This window comes from Gastrolobium bilobum, unplaced genomic scaffold, assembly GCF_033153095.1.
Source record: "Gastrolobium bilobum isolate Gb01-03AN ecotype WA unplaced genomic scaffold, APGP_CSIRO_Gbil_v1 utg36545, whole genome shotgun sequence".
NCBI lineage: Eukaryota > Viridiplantae > Streptophyta > Magnoliopsida > Fabales > Fabaceae > Gastrolobium > Gastrolobium bilobum.
The window spans coordinates 168,806-193,408 of NW_026898360.1; the positions used below are offsets into that span (position 1 = coordinate 168,806).

The 24,603-nt window shown below is 33.6% G+C and overlaps 1 protein-coding gene across 7 annotated transcripts; it reads right to left on the minus strand.

The window, feature by feature from the left end:
* On the minus strand, positions 1-19,723 carry LOC133315328 (alpha,alpha-trehalose-phosphate synthase [UDP-forming] 1). Of its 7 annotated transcripts, XM_061516924.1 has the most exons (19): positions 12,989-13,295; positions 12,654-12,771; positions 12,052-12,505; positions 11,734-11,831; positions 11,224-11,612; positions 9,932-10,046; positions 9,145-9,246; positions 7,634-7,784; positions 6,740-6,828; positions 6,070-6,118; positions 4,789-4,889; positions 3,859-4,046; positions 3,317-3,434; positions 2,407-2,574; positions 2,215-2,337; positions 2,042-2,129; positions 1,829-1,959; positions 1,631-1,729; positions 1-718 (listed from the first exon to the last, which is right to left on the minus strand). In XM_061516924.1, exons 3-19 carry the CDS (start codon positions 12,461-12,463, stop codon positions 311-313), a joined length of 2,829 nt encoding a protein of 942 aa, XP_061372908.1. In that variant the 5' UTR covers positions 12,464-12,505; positions 12,654-12,771; positions 12,989-13,295; the 3' UTR covers positions 1-310. The 7 variants fall into 7 exon arrangements, with proteins under 7 accessions (XP_061372908.1, XP_061372913.1, XP_061372911.1 ...); XM_061516929.1 differs by lacking the exons at positions 12,654-12,771; positions 12,989-13,295 and adding an exon at positions 19,566-19,723 and having other exon boundaries at positions 9,932-10,010; XM_061516927.1 differs by lacking the exons at positions 12,654-12,771; positions 12,989-13,295 and adding an exon at positions 19,566-19,723 and having other exon boundaries at positions 1-715.
* Between the last annotated feature and the right edge of the window lie 4,880 nt (positions 19,724-24,603).

Genomic DNA, 24,603 nt, shown 5'->3' on the forward strand with positions numbered 1-24,603 from the left:
TTTAAAACATTGACTGCTATTCTTCAATTTTCAACATTGTAGTAAGAATCAACCTACAGTTACAGATAAAGTCATGTTTGGAATGCACATTCGCTAGAGAAGCATACAGAAAGGCCATCCTCTTATGCAGAAGACAAAGTAAAGTTTTCTAAATAAAGCACGAACTTGTACAGGGAAATTCTGTGAGACTAAAATGGCTACATAATTTATCTTTCAATGTTAGCATGTGAATGAAGTAGGATTGCTAGGATATACCAAATTCTGAAGCTGGAAGTACCCTAAGGAGCAAAAGCATGGAATCTCAACTAATTCAGACACTAGGTAATAAAGAGTTTGAAGATGCATCAGCTAGTTCCTTGAGGAATACAACAACGTCATCTGATGATCCAAGCGTATAGCGAGCATTTGTTTGAGTTCGTCCAACAGAACATGAGAAGTAATTCTCCTTCTTGAGGTCAAGGACATTCCAAGAGACCTTTTCAGGAGCTTGCCGCTTTGGTGCACGGCAGATATGATTATTTGTTTTTTTCTCAGAATTTGACAAAGGACGTTGTCCCTTATTATGAGATGACTTTGTTCCATTTTTACCAGCTGGGATCTTCAAGGACGATGTCCTCTCAACAGGATACTTAACTCCATCTGTTGCCTTACTTCGTGTAAAACCCACACCAAGATAAGGAAGCTCTGGCTCAAAAAAGGAATATATATCTTCATCCTGCTGCATTCAATAATGTTCAATTCAGTTGCATACAGTACCAATCCCGCTATTTTATTTTATTTTTTTTAATTTTTAAATGCTCATCAGCTAAATGTAAAGCATGACACACATAAAAGAGCACCAGAGATCGAAACACTTTAAATCAAGAATACTTCGTGAAAATCATCCAGACTCTTAACATGAACCTTTTAATGGATTTAACTAGAAATCGGATGTGGAAGAAAAAGAGCTAGGAGTAGAATACATCAAACATATCCACATGCATTTGCTAATAGAAACAAAAATAATTTTAACTTAAAACACTTTGCTTTACATGCCTAAGATCTTAATGTTAATATTTCATTATAGCAAACAGAACTATGTTAGGATCACAAATGAAGCCCAACCAGCAAATTGACGGAAAGTGTAAAATACTAAGTTCTATACCAAAGAAACAAGATTTTGCCAGTGGTTGAGGTAGGTAGCACATAAAAATATCGAATGTGAAGTTCAAAACTTAGTGAAAATTCAAAACTCTTCAGATCAAGAGTTCTAATTATAATCTAATAAACTTAGGAGATGGAATGAAATATGACGTTAGCAACGGTAACTTCCAATTATCTGATGAAATCTCTGTTTTCGTACTTCAGGAAAGCTTTGTTGAATTTTATCCCAGTGTGTTCACCAAATTTTTAGGTTACACTTTTTCCATTATATCACATAAGAAAGTTTGTGCAGTGTAAGGCTTAACGAGGTAAAGGTGCAAGCATATGCTAGACAGTCTTGCATGCTACCGAAACAATTTACAATTAACACTTATCATATATGAAACCATGCTTGTAAGAACATTAAAAGCAAAATTTATCATATTAGACAGATAAACAAGATAATAAAAGCAATTCGCAAAATATATCAAATGAAAACTTAATTCACCTTCGCCAGAAAATGTCCTACGCACAGAACATAATCAATTGGTGTTGTCATGGATTTACTGTGGACTATCTCACCAAGGATGCGGTCAATAGCTGCTCCCTGATTAAATAAAGATTTGGTGTATACATTTTAATCATTACGAAACTTTTCAGATGAAAACAGAACTTGGAAGAATCAATATTATAAACAAGAGGTCACCTTCGTAACGCCAGCAGCTCGCACCTCAACAGATCGGCTCCCTTGAACAACTTCAACTGGTGCATTAGAAATTGGACCTGTCCAGAGATGCTGAAGCATGTCCCTTGCTTGGAGTCTTCCAAACTCAACATCTATGATCATTGTGAGAGGATTAGTAACTGGAAAGACAGCAGGCAGAACACAAAATAGTCTCCCTAAAAACAACTCAAGCACCTGCGTGTTTGTAATTCCATACAAGTGAAGCTTCCCTTTCTTCGAAATGTGACCGAGGTGTTCTTTCTTTGAAGTATTCAAAAACTTGCTGAAAATACAGGATCACCAATGTAAGTCAATATTGTGAAGGAGAGGGGCACAATCAAAAGAATTGGAACTTAAAAATCAAGTACCTTCACGCTATCAACCCACTCCATATTCAGTTGCTCTGGCATTGTTGTCATCCATTCTCCCTTTGAAGGGTTTAAAAACATCCCATTCTCTGCTGCCAGCCACATGTCATATTCTTTAAAGTTCTGTAATAGCAATAAGTTAAAAGTGGATCGAGTAGTTCACAAAGAAGGAAGTAATGTACCAAGAATTACTTCATCTAGAATTGTTCTTTTACTTCCACTAAGCACAACAACTGTTGTCTTCGGGTCGCAGCAAAGTGCTGTCAAGGGTTGTTTCAGTTCTGGATGCACTGCGAGTTCCATTTCTTTATACTGATCACCTTTTTTCTCGACTGGTTCAGTTAAAGTTCCATTGAATCCCTGTAGAGTGTATCACCGATGTTAATGGAAAATGTTAATAAAAAAAATGACAAAAGCTAGTTCATGATATAATGGTAATGGTTTTAATCTGGGATTTGCAAAATCAAGGAAACACAACTTTGTAATTGAATTCATTTCTCTGATTAAGTCTAATAACATCTGCACATCCAACAGAAACACAAACATTCCATATTTCAATAAGAATATAGCTTCATGCCCAATTAATCTTTCAGAAATATTGATCTTATGATTTTTCCAGATTCCTTGACTACTTTTACAGCATTGAATGCTGTTTTTGTTCATGACTTCTTGTATTGAGGTACTACGACAATTATCCTTCACTTATCAGGCATCTTGTTCATCTTCACTGTTTGGCTATAAACAATGGTATAAGGCCAAGCCCCATATGTATTTTCAGACGCTTAAGAAGAATTTGGACAGGTGATACAAAAGGAATATCAAGCTCTTGTAATTTTCCCCACAGTTCCATCTCTGATAACTACATCATTTTTAAGCTAAGTTCATATATATTTACAATGGAGTCACCCAATACAAAATTTGGTCATTTCATTATATAGGAGTTTCCTTTAGTTCAAAAAGGGTAGGGGAGGATAAACATGCATTTTGTTGGATTTCAGGAGAAAATGTTTCCCTTTTGAACTGATGACTCAAAAAGGTCTGAAAGGGTTCCTTAAAGATCAGTATTCAAAGAAGTCATAAGCTTCGTGATAAGATAGCATACCAAAATAAGCAATCGATTAGTTGACTGTAGGTATCGCTCAATTGCAGTCGTGGTTGGGAGCCGTGGTGGAACTTGTTTAGTCCTTAGCTGTGCCTCAACAACAGTATCATTCAGTTCGCTGTAAAAATTCAAAGATAACGTTCAACAAGTTATTGTGGATCCATCTTAAAAATCCTAGCAAGAGATATATTCCTCAATAACATATTTTGGTTCATAATCAAAATCAGGCATCTGCATTTTTTTCTACAATTCCAAAAAATTGGCATCACATGTAAATAATCATCATATTTAAGTATAATTCTATCTACATAGTTTTACAGATTTTTCCCAATCAACAGACTATAATAATTAGGCAAAACAAGCAAATAACTTCCACTATTATTTAAGAAAAACCACCAGAATTATGGTTTGGAGTCTGAACTGCGGACTAAATGAATCAGTATCTATAAAATCAACAGGCACTAATAAGGTACATTGCCCTTATTATAAATCAGAAACTTCTAACATATAAGAACAGATATTGAGAAGACCAATATGTATACCTTACAAAAGTTTCTGCCCATTCCTGGGCAGTGTGGGTTTTTACATGAAGAAAGTTATGCCTATGTCTCTTCTCTCTTTCCGCAGAAGGCATATTCAGAGCCTTGGCAATTGCAGCAGCAACTTCTGTGATGTTCCAGGGGTTGACCAGAATTGCCCCAGCACCAAGAGACTGTGCAGCACCAGCAAACTACAAGAAGAATATCAAATACCAAATGTCAGATGTCAGATCAAGAGGATACATGCCTATTTAAAACAACAACTGAGTATTATCCCACAAAGTATAGATATCTAATTAAAAGGAAGAATATGCAAAAGTTAATTTAAACATCCCATAGATGAGAGGCACTGAGAGCTTTCTATAAACAGAGATTAGAAATATAAATCTATAATCTTGACAGGAATAAAGAGATGAAACTTTTTATCTTAACGATAAAGGTTTTGAACTGAATCTGTGTTATTTTCCTTAGAGGCAAGCTGCCTATGTATATACAATATATACAGAGACATTCTCCCATAATTAAAGGAGAATTGATTATTACAATTAGGGTGACAGATCTCTACCAAACTAATGGCAGTTGTCTACTGTAAATAAGGAAAGGAATCTACAATACACAAGGAAATAATACACAGGAAAGCAAACAGAAAATAAATATGGAATAATTGCAAACAGTATCTCTTATGTCAGAGAAGATATCACAGCATATCTTATAAGTTTTAAGGAGAGTGGGGTGTCTGGGGGCAGTTCAGGAAATTTTTTATCAAGTTATCACGGCTATCATAATTTAAAAACGTAGGACTGTAGTAGGGTAGAGATTTCCATCTTCTAACTATTGAATCTATTCTCTGCTGAACAATTATTCAACATTAACATAGCCTGAATTGAGAAATTAAAATAAAAGACAAATACACTAATAGGTTTCTGCAATTACTTCGCTAAGAATGAGAACTCCTTTCTTTTTATCTTGGCAGGCCACAAATTCGTAACTGACAAGATTCATTCCATCCCTCAAAGATGTGACAAGTGCTACATCTGGGTAAGAAATAGATAGTATAAATACGTTATTGGCAGATTATTGGCAGAAAATTTACAGTAAATTTTTTTGAATATAAGCAATAAACAAAATTAATTCTTCATAAACATTTGAGAATTCAGGGAACTATGTAATAAATTCAGATTTAGTAGACTTGAGGCAGTGCTCTAGGCATATTCGGCATACTTTCATCTTTTCCCAAAATATAGGTCCCAAAATATATTTAAAGCCTGACTTCATTTCAGACATGCATACAAGTTTTTAGTACTGATACTGTGTATAAAAAATAAAAAATTACCAGTGGCCAGAGCAGTAGAAGCATGTTTTTTGTTGTAAATGTGGTGTACGTGTGACTTGAATTTGATAAGAAAAATAGATTCCATTTTGTTATATTTCTCTTGCATGGTTATTTCCATAAACCACTTTTTTTCATAGTTCATAAACATGGCATCAAACACAAGAAATTACTGAAGAAGTTACAAGTGTTGGAAAAGAAGAGCAAACCTATATGTCAGTAAGTGAAGAGTAAATAACACAACTCAGCAAAATAATGTATTACTACTTCTCGTTTTTTTTTTTTTTTTTTACAACCGTTTTGTATCTTTCATGTGGGTTCATCTACCACCGACCCCAATTAACTTGGGATAAAGGTGATGTTGATGTTGATGTATTAGTTAAAAAAAGGGCATTCGTGCTGATCAAGGCAAGTAGAATATTGGAGATAACTCACACAGGCAATAAAATTGTAAAACAACACGGTAACATTTATACAAACCATAATATGTGTTAGTGCAACCATTCAGAAAGTGAAACGTCTCAAAACAGTTTATCACTATTTACAGACAGACCTTTGGTGTGCCATATAAATTCATACATGTTGGGAAATAAGAAACAGAAAAATGTAAATAACATTTACAAGGAATAGCTTAAAAGGGAAAGCTGAGGACCTACAAATGATACTAAGAATCATGTCTAAAAGAAAACTGAAACAAGTACTTTCCATTTTAGATAAATACGCATACATTACAAAACACATAAATTGACATCAGAAGTTAATCAAACAGTAGATATTTTCTCACATGCTGACTATTGGCAAATGGCAAAGGGCAGGTTGATATCAGAAGTTATTCATGGAAAGTTTAGTAAGAGAGAAAAAATCTGAAAGTACATAAATTGTACCCGTAACAGCATACAACGCACACAGTGCATGAAAATCAAGAGAGCGGTCCTGCAGGCATAGCAAATTCGTTAAGCCACCAAGCATAGCAATGTGATTAATAATAAAAAAAGGATGCAGACTGATCATCAGAATAAGCATATAAAAAGGTCAAATGTTACTTTTAATATATTATCTAAAAATTCATTGAATACCTGATTAGCAATCTTGGACATATTTCAAACATTGTATAATTACACCCACGCTTATAGTTGATTGTTATTGAAATTATGTTTTAAGGATAACAGTGTAATGTAGAATACTCTGAAGTTATGTTTTTAATTTCTCTTTATTTTCTCTCATTTTTTGGAGAAATTTGATTTTTGACAGCTTTAAATTTTAAAAAATTCCTCATTTTCATTCTTCCCATAATTCTCCTTAGTTTCACATACAATTTAAAATGAAATTTCCTTCTAAAATTCATTCTCCCAAATCAATCTCATTTTCATCCATTCCAAAGAAAGTGTTAGCATAAATACATAGCATTATTGGAATGAACAAAACCATATGCAACCAGTACTGCTGAATTAGATAATCTAATGAGATTTAAGTATCATTCACAGAAGATACATCTTGTATTGTATGGGATTGTGTATCAACATTAACGTAATGATGACTGTCTTAAGAACGCACCAGGTGATGTATAGGAACAGCAGTCAATGATCCAAATCTGCCATTGATGCGGCCAACAATTTCATGGACCTGGCTTGTAAGCTTTTGATCTGTAAATATGCAAGAATTAAAAAACCAAGAATACTGAGTAAATGCTCCACATGACAGTTTTTGAAGATATAAAATCATCTTGGGCTTCCACCTAAATCGCTTAAGCTTTTTGTAAAGTTGATCATGATACCCAATTAAGCATGTTCCAAAAAAAAAAAAAACTACACTCTTAAAAGAGATATAAAAGATCTACTAGATCTCTCTACCTAATAGCTTAAGCTTTAGAACGCTTAGTCTTTGATGTGGTACTGGAGCCTTTTTAACCATATGGTCAAGAGATTTATCCTTGCCACCAGCTAACAGCTTAAGCTTTTAGTGGAGCTAGTATTTAAAACATACATTGAAAGGAGAGAGAGCTGTAGAACTCCAGCCCGCAACAAAAACACTAAGCACATAAAATGCAGATTAAATGAATAGTGTTTATGATCACAGTACATTGATTGTGTACCCAATTTCAATAAAATATTTTTTTCATTAACGAAAATTTTTATACATGAATTTGAAAATACAATCAAATATGTCAGCCTATACTAGTTTAGAATACAAGAAATATTTTGGAAAGAACATTATTTTTATTTTTATTTTTATTTTTCCTTTTAAGCATAAAAAGACTTTCTTTATGTCCACAGTAAAAGTGTAATACAAACAACAAAGGAACCGAAGAAGCATTAAATCTTGCTTAGCATTGATCTTCCGCTTGTCAAAACAACAGAAAACAAATTGAAAAAGAGGGGCCTATTTTATTGCCTACTATCATATACTGAAGATGGAATAAGAAAATATGAAATAATATAAGCAGCATACACTCAGGAACATCCGTTCTTGTTGGCACAGCAATTTGAAGCAGAACGACTTTATCACGCCAAGAAGCATTCTCTTCCAAGAATTTTTCAAATGCTAGAATTTTTTGAGGGATTCCTTTGATCATATCAAGGCGATCAACACCTAACATTACCTGTCAAGCCAGAAAAAGGTTAAGGGATAGTCAAATGATAGAACCATTCAACCAAATTAAAGTAGCACTTTGCTCCGGAGAATCAAAGATATATATATATATATATATATATATATATATATATATATATGTATGTATCTTGACATCTCATGCCAAAATATACAACTTGTACAGGGAAAGCAATTTAATAATAAAGTGATTACTATATTAATGCTCAGTTACTGGAAGGATGCAACATAAATTTTTAAAATAAATAGTTATTAATATCACACAGTGCTAGCATGGCAGACAGTTGCTAAAGATTGAAGGTGATACCTTTCTACAAAGACAAATTGGCAGGATATAATTAACAAATGATAAAGCTTACCTGCAGACACTTTCAGCACTCTTAAATTAATAATAAGAAACATGAGATTTTGTTTTTAAGAAAAAGAAAAGACAAGAAACATAAGTTTGTTATGCTTAACTATTTACCCCTAAATCATTAATTTTTTTATATTAACAAGAGAAGAATCTTGCCTAAGGTGGTTTGTTATGTGAGGACTGAGGAGAAGACCAACAAATAGAGGCTCCTGTGAGAAAAGCAGATCAAATGGAAGATAATCTGATTAAAAGAGGTAGTGGAAGACCAAAGAAAATTTTAGAAGAAATCATTAAACAAGACCTTGATCTGAATGGTTTTTCTAAAAATCTGGTTTTTGATAGAGTACAATAACATCATACGATCCATGTTGCTGTTTTATTATTAAATGAGAACACAACAGACAACTAGTCCCTGCAAACCTAGAATTTGAGGTCATAATAGGCACACAAAGCAATCAATAAATTTAATACTGTAGAGTCTGCATACTTCAGAAATTAGCTTTAAAAACAAATTAAACAGAGCCTATCTAGAGTGACTAATAAGTTAGCAACACCATAAGCGAATAACGATGAGTAATTGTGGCATAGTGGATTGCTTGTATGGTGTATAGAGAAAGGTTCTGCCGTCATGTTCTATTTTCCCATTATTTTTTAAGATAATGGATTATAGGGATGATGTATTTTGTGGCCACTGGCCAGCAAGAGTAGCCATGGTCTTGATGCCTTTTTTTCTCTTTCTGTTCTATCTATCTAAATTGTTTCAAATGATACTAATATACTCTAGTGAAAAGCATCACTTAATTTTTTATCTATAATCCTTAACAGTGTTTAGCTTATCCAAAATTGCCATGATTCTCTAATCCTTAATTTCAATAGGAAAAAATATATATATATAATTATAAATATGAAACAATCTCAAAATAATAGGACCAACATGCACTACACATTATAAGATATAAACAAAAAAAAAAAGCAATTAACAAGGTAAAAGATGCACCTTTCTGCCTTTAAATCTTTCTTGTAATTCTTTGATGTGTTCCTGGACTGGAGGAAGGTCAAGTGCACGTATGAATCGTTGCGAGTCTATACCAATTGGAAACTGACATGCAAAGGCAACAGAAGTAACATCAACATCAACATCACCTTTATCCCAAACTAATTGGAATCGGCCGTAGATGAACCCAAATAAAAAACAAGAAAATGTTGAGAAAATAAATAAATAAGAGAAAAATATAGAGAAAAATGACTAAAAATAGTCATATATAACATAGGGAAAAAAGGGAACTACCCCTCCATAATGTTAGTAGTTTTCCTCTAATCCGTCCAAAGACATACCATATGTCAATTTATTTCTCACTCCATTAAGTCTTGTTTTATTACTTTTACCTAAATAAGTTTTGACCAACCTCTTCTTCAGTGTTAACAAACTTTTATATTCATGGGAGCCTCTACAAGTCTTCAAATAATATGTCAAATCATCTCAATTTATGTTTTCTCATTTTTTTCAGCCACCTATACTACTATATTTCGTCGAATATCTTCATTTTTTATCTTATCCATCTTTATATGACCACACATTCACCTTAACAACAACAAAACTAAATAAGTAGTTAATTTTGAGCTCATCACGTTAATTGGTTAAGGATAAAGAAGAACAGTTTCATTCAAAAAGTTTCTTTCACCCCCCATCTCCTTTTCATGGGTAAAGCTTGTTGTAAAATTTTCAATAAGTAATTCTGAATGTAAGTATGAAACATGTTATTGACAATTTTATGAGCACGTACTGCAGCAACTCGAGTCAGCTTCCCTTGATCCTCAACCCCTTCAGGTGTTCCCTCAAGTCCAAGGATGCGAGTACATGCACTAACAAAATGTCGTGCATAATCATAGGTGTGAAAACTGCTCAACAAAAATTACACTTAACAAAGTCAGGAGCAATGACAGTAATAGAAAATGAAAGTGATTAACTGGAAAAGACAACATATAGCATAAAGGTAAATCACAAAGTTTAGAACCTAAGAAATGAAAATAAAATAAAATAAAATAAAAGAGAGAATCTCAAACTAAATTGAAAATATTGGATCCTTCAGAGTCACAGAAGCAGCAAACTTCCATTTCAACATACATTTGTTTAGAAACTATCATGTATATATATTTGTGCGTGCGTGCGTGCATAAAAGACCACAAAGGGTCTAAGTGATACTGATTTAAAATCGAACCAAGCCCAATCAAATGTTTTGCATCTCTTTGACTGCTGGTTTGACTACAACAAGGAAACTACCAACACTTGGACTGCAGGCACTAGGTTCAGCCCCATTAATTAATTGGGGCAAGAATCACGTTATGACACTTAAGGACTTACGGATATTGGCCGATTAGTCAGAAAGGAAATTTAAAATGACATAATGCTGTGTGACTTCATAAAATATCCATGGCTCATGGAGGTTCATTTTTCAATCTTCATAAAAACTGACTTGAGACAAGTTCTGGACTAAAGATGACTATAATGAGTAAGCATAAACTGTTTAGAAAAGTTAGTTTACATGAAATTTTATTAGATTACAAATATTTAAAAAATTACATTCATCAAATCTTTATAGAAGTATAATGGGAGGATTATTGATGATATTCAAAGTGGGTCGAAAGAAGAACATAAAACTCCCTTCTTAGCAGATACATAGGATAGACAACATGTAGTGTGGCCATAGCACTAACCTCTATCTTTAGTACAGAGGAACTACATTCTCTATCATCTATTTTTGTTAGCAAAATCAACGCCTAGGTTGGATGGTTGATTGCCACTTCATATGCTCAACCAGTGGTATATTGCTTGTCCCAACAGTGAATTTATCATTGGTAAAAATTCATATTTATTGACAAATAAGCATACTCTCAGAGTTTAATGCTCAACTTCCCATTCCAAAACCGTCAAGGGGTCACATGAAACAATCTTATTACGTAATTAACATGCCCATGTCAAACATATTCATTTAAGTAATGAAAGTACAGCAAACAAAATTAGAGGAATAAATAAAAGAAAGTTGATTCCTAAATGAAGGAGCTAACTGCAACTTACCCAACCAAATCAGCTGCAAGAACAGCATGCAGGAGCTCTGAACGAGATGGCAGTGTCCTGTGAATTTCAGAAGATGGAAATGGGGTGTGGAGAAACCAGCCTACTTTCATTTTGCTGTTATATTTCTTCAAGCATTGTGGAAGAAACATAAGATGGTAATCATGGCACCAAACCACATCACCCTCTTCATAGTGCTTGTTTACAACATCAGCAAACATTTGATTTGCTTTCTGATATGCTACAAACTGAGACTGAAAACTACGTGTGGTAGCAAGACGGTCTTCTTGTGGAAGTCCAAGGTAATGAAAAAGGGGCCACAAAATGTTGTTGCAATAGCCATTATAATATTGATGAACAATCTCTTCATCAAGAAATACAGGGATACACCTCTGCAACACAGGTAACAGTCACCAGAAAGATTTAAGATAAAAATAATAAAATCTAATGCGAAACAGCACATTGATTAATGCAAAAGTCATTTCTGACATTGTGATTGAGAAACTGCAGTACCTTTTCAGCCAATGCTTTAGTAAGTGCCTTCTGCCCAATCTCATCGGGCACATTGACACCGGCCCAACCTATCCACCTCGCCTCAAACTCCTTCACACCTTTGTTAAAGAACGCAGTCGTGTTAGATAACACTTTGTAAATTAGGGGACCAAGTTCATTTCAAAATGTAACAAACTTAAAATTGGGAACCCACCTTCTAAAACCAATCACAGTTAAATATTGTGCAAATTTCAGAGCAGATACAGCCCACTATGACTACTGATATACTAAAAGGTAAAACAGAAAGAACAAATAATTATGAGCCTCATCATCACATACCTAAAAGAGCCGTCACCAGGCCGCCAGCACTCATTTCCAAAGACCACGAATCCTCACCCCTCCTAACTGCTGAGACTGGCAGCCTATTGGCCACCACCAAAAGCCGTTGTCTAAAAAGATTCCCATCTTCCCTTTCGCATGTCTCACTAAGAGCCCTTGCTGCTGCCGCCCCGTTCTGGAGTCGTTCAACATAAGCACCTGAGTTATTGTCTTCTCTTAAGAACAGATCATGCTCAAAAGATTCAGTAACCCCATTATTATTAATATTATCAGGAGACTCATTGGAAAGAGATGCCCTGCCGCTTCTTCTTAGCTCTCTTTCTCTCACAAGTCGTTCAACACGACCCGGTATACTATTAGAATTACCATTATACTTGTTCCCATGCATATGGTCGCTATGGAATCCAACCATTGACGTTGAATATCAATGTCGCAAGTAGCCAAACTTCCTCCCCTGCATTTCGTTTGCAAATAAAAATACAAAACATCCCCAATTCAGCTTCTGATAAAACAGAGTATAAAAGTAGCGGAAAGAACAAAATAATTAAGCATCTAAAGAGAACATAGTATTCTAGTGCCAGAGTAGAAAGTTTTCTACTCACCGAAAATTAAAATGAAATATAGACAATAAGGAGAAAACAATATCCACAAAATTACAAAATGCAACAGGAAGGGGTCAACAGGGTGGGCCCATGAGTTGGAAATTTCATATTCATAAGCCTATACATGGAAATGGAATTATCAGCATCCATGGGTCTGGTACATTCACGGAATACAAACAAAGCAGAGCAATGGGAACATAGGAGGCAGTCGAAATCCTGGATAGTGTTTCGATGAAACATTGCACAAAAGAAGATATATTGAAAATACTCGAGAAGTAAGAGGATTGCCCATCTGATGCAAAGACTTAATCAAGTCATGGAGTAGTGAAAATTACAGGAACAAGTTCAAAGGCTAACTCCGGAGACACCTCGGAAATCAGCGGATGCTGAAAGCAACAGAAAATTCTGGATCAACATGTCAAACTCCAGCTGGGTTAGGGTGCACGGGTAAAGGACAGATGAAAAGGGTACGTAGAGAGTGGGAAATCTGCCGAGTCTGAATGGCAGAGAATAAAAAAAAAAAAAAAAAAAAGGGAAGCAGAATCCTCGTGTGAGCTTTATAAGGCATATATAGCCTCACTGCCACGCAGGTGACACCCAAGATTTTGTTGAAAACAGAAAGAAAATATTTTACTCAGAAAAATAGGTAAGTCCTCGGCGTGAAAAAGATTCTAGAACCAACCCGTAGTCCTCCAACTCCAACATCCTATGTTTATTGTGGCCATTTTCATATATGTAAATAAATTTAGGGAAATCTATTCTTAGGTTGCTAAAAAACAATTTTTTTCTGTCTGCAAAATATATAATTGTAATAAAATAATTTTTTTCTCTTTAGAAATTATCAGCTTATGTGAAAAGAGAAAAACATAATTTTTATATTATAATTATCTACGTATCAAAATACATAATTATAATTGATGACAGAAAAAAAAAATTTATAACAACCAAAGGAAAAAGGGACCCATAAATTTAACGCTTTCTTTTTTCTTTTTCTTTTTTGGTTGATGATTAGAATTATGCACCAATAAGGATATTTAATATTGGTATTTATACAGCGACAGTATAATGAAGCTTATTCCCTTGCAACTGGGTCCTTTTCCCTTCTTGTTTTACCCATCATATTAAACATACTCATGAGAAAGTAAGAGTAAAACCTCATCAACAGTAATTTGTAATATTTAATACAACCTTGTCTTCCACTGTGCTAGTAGTAAATATTAGAAAGTAAACCAAGGGGAATAAAATTAGAGTTTGTAAAGATAAAGAATACGAAAACCACGACAATGAACCATAAAACATGTGACTAAATGGACTGAGATGCCCCCTGGTCCAGGTAAAGCGATAAAAATAGTAATAATTAACAGAAAAGATATGCAACGATGTTATTTTCTCGGGGCGTTTGGTACAAGAGAAATTTTTATTTGTCCGGGAATCTCGATTTTCAAAAATATGATTTTTGCATTCAGTTTACAGTTTACGATAATATCTGAAAATTTAAAATTTAGAAAAATTCAGTTTCCCGGGAATCCCTCAAAATCCCGCGTACCAAACACCCCTAAATGAATGCAAGGGGAGTTCGCAAATTCCGTTGCCAGATACGTGAGATCCAACTTTTAAAAGGAAGGGCCCCCGTAAAGCTACCCGATTACCAGGGAATTCTAGTAAATCATAAATTTGTCATCCATGAGATACCGGTAGGTTAGTCCCCAAATTTTATGGCCCTACACAAAAGAATTGTAGACAGCACGCCCGAAAATCTCATCTGCTAGTGAGACCATTACCTTGACAACCCAATTTGGGGCAAACGGGCAATACATACAAGTTACTAGCAATTCCTGGGACGATATTTTAGATGGTCAAATAAGTTGTTCTAGATGCTCCTCTGATCGAATTCCTAGGTCAACCAAATAATTACATTTTTTAAAGGTGCTAGAATTTCGGAGATCTTCCCAACGTGTTACCAAAATTGCAATCCCTCCACCAAAAAAACAAAACAAAACAAAAAATGCAATCCCTCCAAGTCATGGTCACTTCAACTAGAGAAAACGAGAATTGATGCATGCTGGGTGTGCATCAGGGGCGTTTGTTAGATAATAATTTTTTTTTATCCGAAAATTATTAATTTCAAAAATATAGTGAGAAATTTATTTTTTTTAGAATATTGCTAAAAAACTGTTTGGTAAGCCTACATTTTTTCGGAAGCATTTGATTAATTTTACTGAGTTTAGTTTGTGTTTGGTTGAGTGTGAATATTAACGAGAGTGTGGGATTATTTTACAAAAATAACCCCCATCTTTTACATTTTCATTCAAAAATTATAATAACGTTAATAAAAAAATATATATATATCAAGCTGTCATTGAAAGAAGAAAAGAAGAAACAGATCTGGTACTTGTGTGAGCCACAGTCAAGAGCTCTGTAACCAGATTTCAAAGGAGTGGTACGCATGCTGGTTTTTAGCAGTTCATCAATCAGAAGAATTAACCACAGAAGATATTAGTAATATACAACTTTCGAATGTGTTATCCACATTACACACAATCAAATTTCTTAGTATGAAATGAGATTGTAACCTTCAGCTTGAAATCCTACTTCTGTTCCCCCTTTTCCTTCCATAAAATAGGGTTTTATTATCCCTGTGGAACTTTCTGGAACGAAAACAAATGGGGATAACCAATGTTACTTCCAAGCTTTGACGATAGAGTATATCATCTTCCTCAGATTCAACAAGATAGACGGAGGGAGCTGATGTAATTTGGTACCGGATATGGCCAACACAATACTTCACAAATCGTAAAAATCACAGGGTTAATTTGGTCCACCTAATCGTTGTTCATTTTTCACTTCCCCGGACAAGCAAGAAATCCAACTAATCTATGGTATTTCAATGATGGTGTCTGTACAGAACTTTGCACACAATTGCAAAATCCGGAGAAAAAAAATACCCAAAAAACTTTTCACTTTTTTGCTACCAAACGTGGTATTCAAATTTCCCCTAGCATGCTTTTCCAGGAATTGAACACTACCTAAAAAACACGGAATGTTGAACAGATTTCTAACCTGCCTTACACGTAATATTAGTATGATAGTATCCTTGTATAAATTTTCCATTGCAACCATAGCAAGTCTTATTTTCAAAAGGTACAGAGGGAATATTCTTACTACTAAAAAAATCTACTACCAACTCATTATTTATATAATTACCATTGGATCAGCATTTTCTCTCTTCTCATAAATTTTTTAACATTCTCTTTCTTTGATTCAATGGTGATTAAATAAATAGTGAGTTGATAATGAATTTTTTTAGTAGTAAGAATATCGCTGTACAACATATAGCTATATGTATCCCAATTATGGAAAGGATGTGTCAAGGCCCGAACTGTAGGGTTTATATTTCTAAATTCTAATAAAAAAGAAAAAGAACATACCGTATAAAGCATTTTAACAATCTTAACATAACAAGTAGAATTTTGTCTTAAAAATCCATACATTTTTTGGATATTAACCCAACCAAGCCTACACTGCAGCGGTTTTCTTAAGAGAATTTTAGGAACTAAGCTTCCCTTGATCAGTGAAATGACCTAACCAAAGTGGAACGCGATTGCTTACTAGGGGGAAGTTGACTTCTTCAAGAGCAACGTGTTGAAAATAATTAGAAGCATCTGAGACAACATGATAGCTTATAGCACAAGAGTCAAACTCATAAAGTTCGACATATGCTGGTCAAGAATGAGAAAGAGGAGTTCGTCCATTATCTTATAACTTTATGTCGACTTATTATTGGCATCATTCTTTTTTATGTTTAACATAACGAGGACAAAAGTTTAGATTAGGGGAAAATATGCTCCCTTGCCTAGCATCATTCTAATTAGCGGGTATGAATCGAATGTCGTTATGGTAAAATAATATAATTGATGTATACCAAAATAATAATAATAATAATAATAATAATAATAATAATAATAATATTGATGTAATATTTTACTGATTTAATTATTATTTCATTCATGGGGTTATATCCCCATTTTTTACTTATTTTCTTTAGCATGTGAATTTCTCCCGCCCCTCAAACTACTCAGTTTATTACAGTATTTTCATCTGTAGACATTAATATAATAATAAAAGAGAAAAATCACGTTCTCCTTTTTTTAAAAAATAAAAATAAACGTACGTTTAACTAGTGAAATAGTTGAGGTGTGCCTAAACTGATGTGAATACTATCTAATGATTATATAATAAAAAATATATATGAATTAAATTTAATACCAATTTATTACAGTAAATATATCTTTGGAGTGTAAATTTTACGTAATAATGTTGTATATTATTTTTTACTGAAAATGATTATTAAACAGTAATTTAAATAACTCAATATATATTTACTAAAAGATTATTTAATAATAAAGTTTACTTTTGATATTATACAAAAATTATATTATATATAAGAATAGTTTAAAAATATATTTCCAGGTTTTAATTAAAGAAAAAAATCACAACTAAAATGTATAATATCAAAAATATTTCCAGGTTTTAAAAAATTTTAAAAATAAACATTTCCAAAAACAATAATATAAAAAGAATTAATAAAAATAAATTTGACTTTAAAATCACTTAAGAATAATTACGAAAACAAAAATTTAAAAATAAATAAATCAGACAACAAAAATGTAAATCACTCTAGAATAATTCTTGGTGAGAAACTAGATCAAGTGCACTCAACTAGTAAAACCCCTTTGGCCTATAGTTTATATTAAAGGTGGCAAGTTCATCGGGTGCACCGCCAAATGGAATGAGACGGGTTAAATTCTTCAAACTCGCCGTTGCCAAGTCCGACAGTACACTTGGGTTAAAATTTTATTTTTTTATTTTATTTTATAATGTAAAATGTTATTAAAGCAGTCTAAGTTTTTTAGTCCACTTTGAAAAGCAAGACTGGGCGGCCAACCCATTTTTGAATGGGCTTATATGGGCCTGGGTGAGATGAACCGCCCGCTTTCCCAGAGCTGTGGTCTATATTCAACCTTATCAGTTATAATTTTCTTCTGACCCCACCGGCAGTCAATTTGCTTATATCTCCGCTCTCAAAACTGATCTAAAAGATGCACCGGGAGATCTCCAAAAAGAAAAAAAATAAGATGCACCGGGTAATGTACTCGAGATTTTATTCCCTCCAGCAGCATGGTTCCCAACAGTGCCCTTTGTAAAAGGCAAATAAAATGAAGGAATAGTATTTCTCGTATGGTAAGAAATAATTTTATTTTTTATGTATATATAAAAATATGTGGGAGGCCGTTAATTTTTTTTTCTCTTTTTCATGTAACACCACATAAATTATTTGCTAGAGAAACATTAATTCACGTCCTATTTCCCCAACAATATTAATTAGTAACCTGGAAGTACAACTAAAAAGACTAGAGGTCCTGAAAAAGCGGAGTTAACAACAAAAAATGCAGAACTAATCCACACCTCGGCACCAAGCACACAAGCCAAAACTATTGAATAAAGAGAACCATTTTTACTGGCATTCTGTCCTTGAATAAGCTTGCTTTCCAAAGTTGGACAGCTGGGGAGCATAATCTTCTTCATTGTTATCAAGATAATTAGACTACTAAAATTTTGTGCCATTAAGGTAATCTCCTGACCATGTTGAGTTCTCATTCTAGGTTATTAGACTTGGCCTAAAATTACAAGGTTGAACCTGAATTACCGTTCCAAGCTACTAATTATCATTTTCTAGAAGAGCATTCCCATTAAACATTCAATATATGGGCAGATTTTGCATGCTCACATACAATTTGACCGGGCATGTTGTCAAACCTTGAAAAAAAACTACTTCCAGCTAATCTAGAACGGGGGAACCTCGAGAAGAACTCTTTCAGGGTCCATCATTCCTGGCATCCACAGACTATAACACATGGGTGCCTGAGTGAGTCACATGTACTGCTTGATCTATAGAGAGAAGAGAATCATCTTTAACTTAAAAGCCTATCTTTAGAAGCCATGGCCCCGATTCATTTCTACCGCTTCTTTTCCTCTTCATTATATAATAATATGATGTTTTCTCTTTCCAAGTTCCCCTTCCCATCCACACACGCAAAGGTCAGCAGTGAACTATGAGCCAAAGCACTTTAGAAACGCAATTTCACAGGCTAAACTTCAAAGTTGCAAAGGTCATGTCAAGAAACGAATGACGGAATTTTCCCGGAGATGCTCCGAAGAAACATACTAACAAACACCCTAGGGGACCACAAACTCGCAGAAGTTACGTCACTACTAGTATTCGGCCAATATGCACTAAAATATCTACCTGAAAAAGCTCCTTCAAAGAATTCAACACATTTTGAACACAAATTGAGTTCTCTGGTTCTGGAACTTCCATCATTCACTTCACAGAGGCTAGGATAACGCGTCAACAATATTTTTAACTAAAGATTTGACATTTTTTCATCGACCTACAAGTGACGCTGACGCAGGGGATAAGATAATTTCACAAAAAAAATAAAAATAAAAATCGTATCAATAAAACCCGACTCAAACTAACTTAGAAATCGGCACACACGAAAATCGCATCTCACTCAACCAAGAACTTCAAACTGAAGAACGCATGCAAAACAGAGATACAGCAAACAAACGAGGTCGTTTTCACTTTCATTTTCATTTTCTCGTTTTGGTTTTCGGTTTACCTCAAGTTTTCTCAGTAACCAAACAGAAACCTTTCTCAATTAAAAATTCATTCAAATCACAGACAAAACCGAGAAAACCACAGCAAGATCATAACCAAAATTTACAACAACAAAATTCAACAACCAAGTGCAGATCTAACTCATCAATTCAAACACCTTCTCAATTCAGTCAATCATCACAGCGCAACACAAACAAATAGATAGATAAACAGAGAGCGAGAAAGCTAACCTGAACGATGCGAAGTTCCACGAAGTGCGAATGCTTCTTCTTGGTTCGAGTTTCAGAGAGAGTGAAAATGGAGTGCGATTGCTTCTTCGTTCGTTCAAGTTTCAGAGAGAATGAAAATGGAGGTTCTGCAATTTGCTGAGAGAGAGATTGTATTGTGTGTGTTGAGATGGTTGGAAGAGTGAGAGAGAAACGGATGGGTTTATATAGGACGGGGAAAGAGCGAGAAAGAAAGAAAGAAGAGAGAGAGAGCGCATTTGGCAGACATTGCATTGTCATAAACGCATTCTTTTTGGCGGGGCAGAGAGGGGGTGGGGGGGCGAAGAGTTGAGTTGCCCTGCTTTGTTCGTGCCCAATCACTTGGAGGGAATTTGTTCCACCTTTTATTATTTTTTAGAAAGTTTAAATTTCCTTTTCCATAATAATAATAACATTATTGTCATTAATAATATTAAACACAAATCCACGGTTGTGACTTGTGGTTTCTAAAGTACCTTTCTCCACGTACCTTATTCTCTCTAGTCTCTAGTCTCTTCTTGACTACTAGATTAGTGTGTGATTGTGTGTGTGAAAGAAAGGAAAAATAAAAAAACAAAACAAAACAAGAACTCATCGTCCTACGGAAATTCCTAAAGGGGAGCTATACACAATATGTTTAGAAAAGATTCTTTTGCTTTACGACTTGGGCATTATTTTTTGGTGTGCCTTGGGATGCCTCATGCTCTTTTAATATATCCTGTCTTCTTTCTTGGACGAGTTTTTGTAATTTTTTTTTTTTAAATATTCCAATCAGTTCATTGCTTTGTAAATTCGGGATGAATTCAGGATTAAGGCTTTTAAACCCCTCCCAAAGGTAATATTGGAGAAATTCGAACACATGCTCTCACCACACAGTGTGCTTAGCTCCCATGTGCCAACTGAGCTACCACTATTTGATTGTTTTTTCTTTACGGATTTCATGGATCAGTAAAGAAAAGGATGGAATAGAGTGGAGTGGACGCGATAGGAATTGAATGAAATAACATCAACTATGTGTAGTGTTATCACTTGTTCTCTTATTCTGTATGTCGTCTTCTTCCTTGGAGTGGGAGTTTTTGAAACGCCTTATCATTACGGGTTTTATATGGTGTATTGGTGTTGGTTTATAAACTTTGTAGTTATTCTACTTTTTTATATTCATTCCTATTAGTAATTTAGTATAACTTTTAATTCAGATCTATCATATTCATTTTTGGGATATATTTTTCTTATGTTGTAGGGAAAGAATTACCTTATGTTGTAGAAACAAAAGTGTAAGTGGGACCCACATGTAAGAGGAGAGAGAAAAAAAAAGTGGTGGGACCCAACCCTTTTTGTGTGTGTAGGAGAGATGTTTATCTCATGTAAAATGAGATAAACATAACCCTTCATTTTTATGTTTAGATTGATGGAAATGGATGGAATAGAGGGGAATTAGATGACGAGGAATTGAATGAAATAACATTAATTATTTATAAAATTGTCTCTTGTTCTCTTCTAATGCATGTCGTCTTCTTCCTTGGAATGGGAATTATAGGCATTTCTCTTCTTTCAATTCTGATCTAATGGTCTTTTAGAGTGGTAGGCAAATATAGGCAGAAAAAAAGATAAGTAAAATAATATATCCCGTATAATATATATGTAACGCCTTATCATTACAAATTTCATGATGTTAGCTTATAGGCATTATAGTTTCCAATTTTTTATTTCCTTTTACATTAGTAATATTTAGTATTATTATTAGTTTAGATCTATCATGTTCATACATTATGATTGAATTGATGGGAATGGATAGAGTAAAATGGAATGAAGTGGAATGGATAGGAATATCATTAGGTTGGTAAAACGGGTCAACCCGGCCCAACTCACATGCAACTCAAAAAAAACGAGTCGGGTTAGAGTTAGCTTGAAAAAAAATGAGCCAGAAAATTAAACCCAACCGACCCGAGTCGGGTTAGGGTTGACTTGCGGATTGGCTAAAAAATATGGCTTGTGGGTTGGCTTGAAAAAATAGCTCGCGAGTTGGCTCGCGGGTTGGCTCGTAAATTGCTCGTGGGTTGGCTCGTTTTCAACCTATTTAAATGAACCTGTAGTATTAATGCACCAGCTATGTGACTTCCATCAGCTTAAACAAAGGGTTACAAAATGAGAAATAAAAACAAAATATTCTAGTTTCGAATTTTCTTCACAACAAATTTGCATCAACATTTAGAAACAATTAGAACCACTTGCTACCAAGTGGGTAAGATATTTGAACCAAACAAAGCCAGCACAGCCTAACAATATAAAAATGGCAGGGAAGTGAGAATATTAGGGACTTATGTTTAGAAAATGAAGAAAGACGATGACATCATGTGTGGGTTTTGTCCATTTTTGTATATTATATTTTGTATTTTTTATAAAAAGAAAAGAAAAACTCAACCCGCAAGTTGGCCTGTTTGACCCGCGGGTTGACTCGTTTTTTCCTGAGCGGGCATGGGTCGAGTTGGCAACTCATTTTTGCCAACCCAACCCAACTCTTTTTTGACGGATTACGAGCCAACCTAACGGGTTGACTCGTTTTTGCCAACCCTAAATACCACTATTTACTTATAATGTTATAGTATTCTTCTTGGAATAGGACCTTTTAAACGCCTTATCATTCTATATTTCATGGTGTGTTGGTTTATAGGCGCTATAGTGTTCAACTTTCATATTCCTTTATATTATGTTTGGATTGATGAAAATTGACTGAATAAAATGGAAGGAAATAACATTATTATTTAAAATAGAATAAAAAAAACTTGGTGAAATATATAAAAATACAAATTAACATGGATATATTAAACTAAAATTATAGATTTATTATTACTTTGACATATTTTTTTCTGAATTTTATAAACACATGGTTCAAAGTCACTTTCTTAACTCATTTCTTGTTTTGTTATATCAAAGGCAATGAATAAAGGTGTTTTATCAATGTTTGAGGGTCACTAAATCTAATAGGAAATGACGAAAGCCAACAATCGAAAATGAAAAAGAAACATAGCAGGATATCAAAGAAATTGAAAGATTTCATGACAGAAAGCGAACAAGATAGAGGCGAAAAGTTGACAAAAATAAACAATTCCAAATCAAAAAGAGAGTAAAATGAAGGAGAAATTGCAAGGGAACAACATTTATTAAAATTTTAAGCATTAAATTGATAGCGAACAACATTTGTCTTTTTCCATTAACTAATTCATATAAAACCCCGAGAGAATGAGTAAATATAACTTTGTGTCAAACATACAATAGGAAAACATTTAATATAAATTTAGAAGTTTTTAAGAATGGGATTATCTCCTTTGAAAATACATAAAAATATAAATTAACATAGTTATATTAAATTAAAGTCATGGATTTATGTTTACAAAAACAAAAAAAATAATCATGGATTTATCACTACTTTGATGTTTACAACTTTTATTCTGAATTTTATAAATGCGTCGTTCAAAGTCATTTTCTAAACTCATTTCGTGTTTTGTTACATCAAAGCAAATAAATAAAGTCGCTTTATCACTATTATAGGGTCACTAAATTTAATAGGAAGTGAGTAGGATGACGAAGAAATTGAAAGATTTCAAAACATGAAGTCCACAAGACAAAGGCAAAAAGTTGACAAAAATAAATGATTTCAAATCAAAAAAGGGTAGAGTCAGATGCTGGAGAAATTACAAGATTTCGAGACAAAAAAATAGACAAGAAAAAGGAAAATAGGGAGGAAAATTTTGAAAAAAAAAAAAAAACTTTTAAAATGAATAAAGAAGGAAAAAGTGATAGAGTGTGGAAAACTTGAAGTTCAATTTCGATTCAAAATGAGAGTACATATTTCTTCTTTCTTCTTATTTATTAAAATTTTAGGCATTAAATTGATATCGAACAACATTTGCCTTTTGCCATAAACTACTTCATATAACACCCTCTAAATTATAAAAATATTTTAAGAAACGAATAAATGGTTTACTAATACATTTCTTCTCGTCATCGCTGGATTCATCCATTTCTGATAATCACTACTCCGTCAGTTACGGAGTCCCTCTGATAGGAAACCAACGATTTTTCTTCGACAGCCCCGAAGAAGGAACCCGCGTGGCCACCTGCTGTGATGGCTCACCGGTTTCAGGTTAAACCAAAGCTGTGTTAATAAGGAAAAGGGATGAGAGTTTAACCAGCATATCATTTGGACAGAGGATATGTAGCCGTGGTTGCTACAATTCGAGGTACACTAAACTTTCTCTCTCCCCATTTAAAAAAGTTTATAATTTTTTTTGACAAATTACACTAAGTATGACTGATCATATACCCTTGATTGAATTAAAGTATGACCGATCATTACTTAACGTAGTTTGTAAATAAAAAGTTTATAAATATAATGTTTTCCTTTAAAGAAAATTAACTATAAGGTAAATTAATTAATGACGATAGGTATTGAAGAGAAGATATATATTAGTAAACCATTTATTCGTTGCTTTAGGAAATAAATGGTTTTTGTTTTTATTGGTTTTAATCCACAATATGAAACGGATTATAATTAGAATCTACCAATGTTGTTGCTGGGTCATTCTTTTATTTCTGAGGATGATAAATAAATCTAATCTGATTGAACATGATGTTCTATTTTTCATTTTGGATCTATTATTACTTGTTTATATTCAATATTATTATTATTATCTTCTTTACTCCCTTCACTCATCATGGTTATCTTTGCTATTATTTTCTTTAATTTAATTAATTCTGATGGACCTGATGCATTGTAGCCAAATGATATGGGTTGTGGGATTTATTTGTCTGATTTAATAGGCTATCTGCAAATATTATATTTTTGCCATAGCATACTTCTTTTGATATTAGAATATGTGCAATTAGCCAATTAGTAATGCAAAAAAAAAAAAAATATGTGCAATTAATTTTCTGTTAAAAAAAATTAATTACAAATTATTTTCCATCATCAATCAAATTTAATTTTAAGAATGAATGAAACCGTTGGTTATGCTTGCTATTT

Coding starts and splice junctions, on each gene's coding strand:
- LOC133315328 (XM_061516922.1), bottom strand. CDS start 12,463: ATGGTTGGATTCCATAGCGACCATATGCATGGGAACAAGTATAATGGT. Junction 4,890..6,069: donor TGCGTTGTATGCTGTTACGG/GTACAATTTATG, acceptor TTTCTTACCCAG/ATGTAGCACTTGTCACATCT. Junction 2,575..3,316: donor CTAATCGATTGCTTATTTTG/GTATGCTATCTT, acceptor TACACTCTACAG/GGATTCAATGGAACTTTAAC.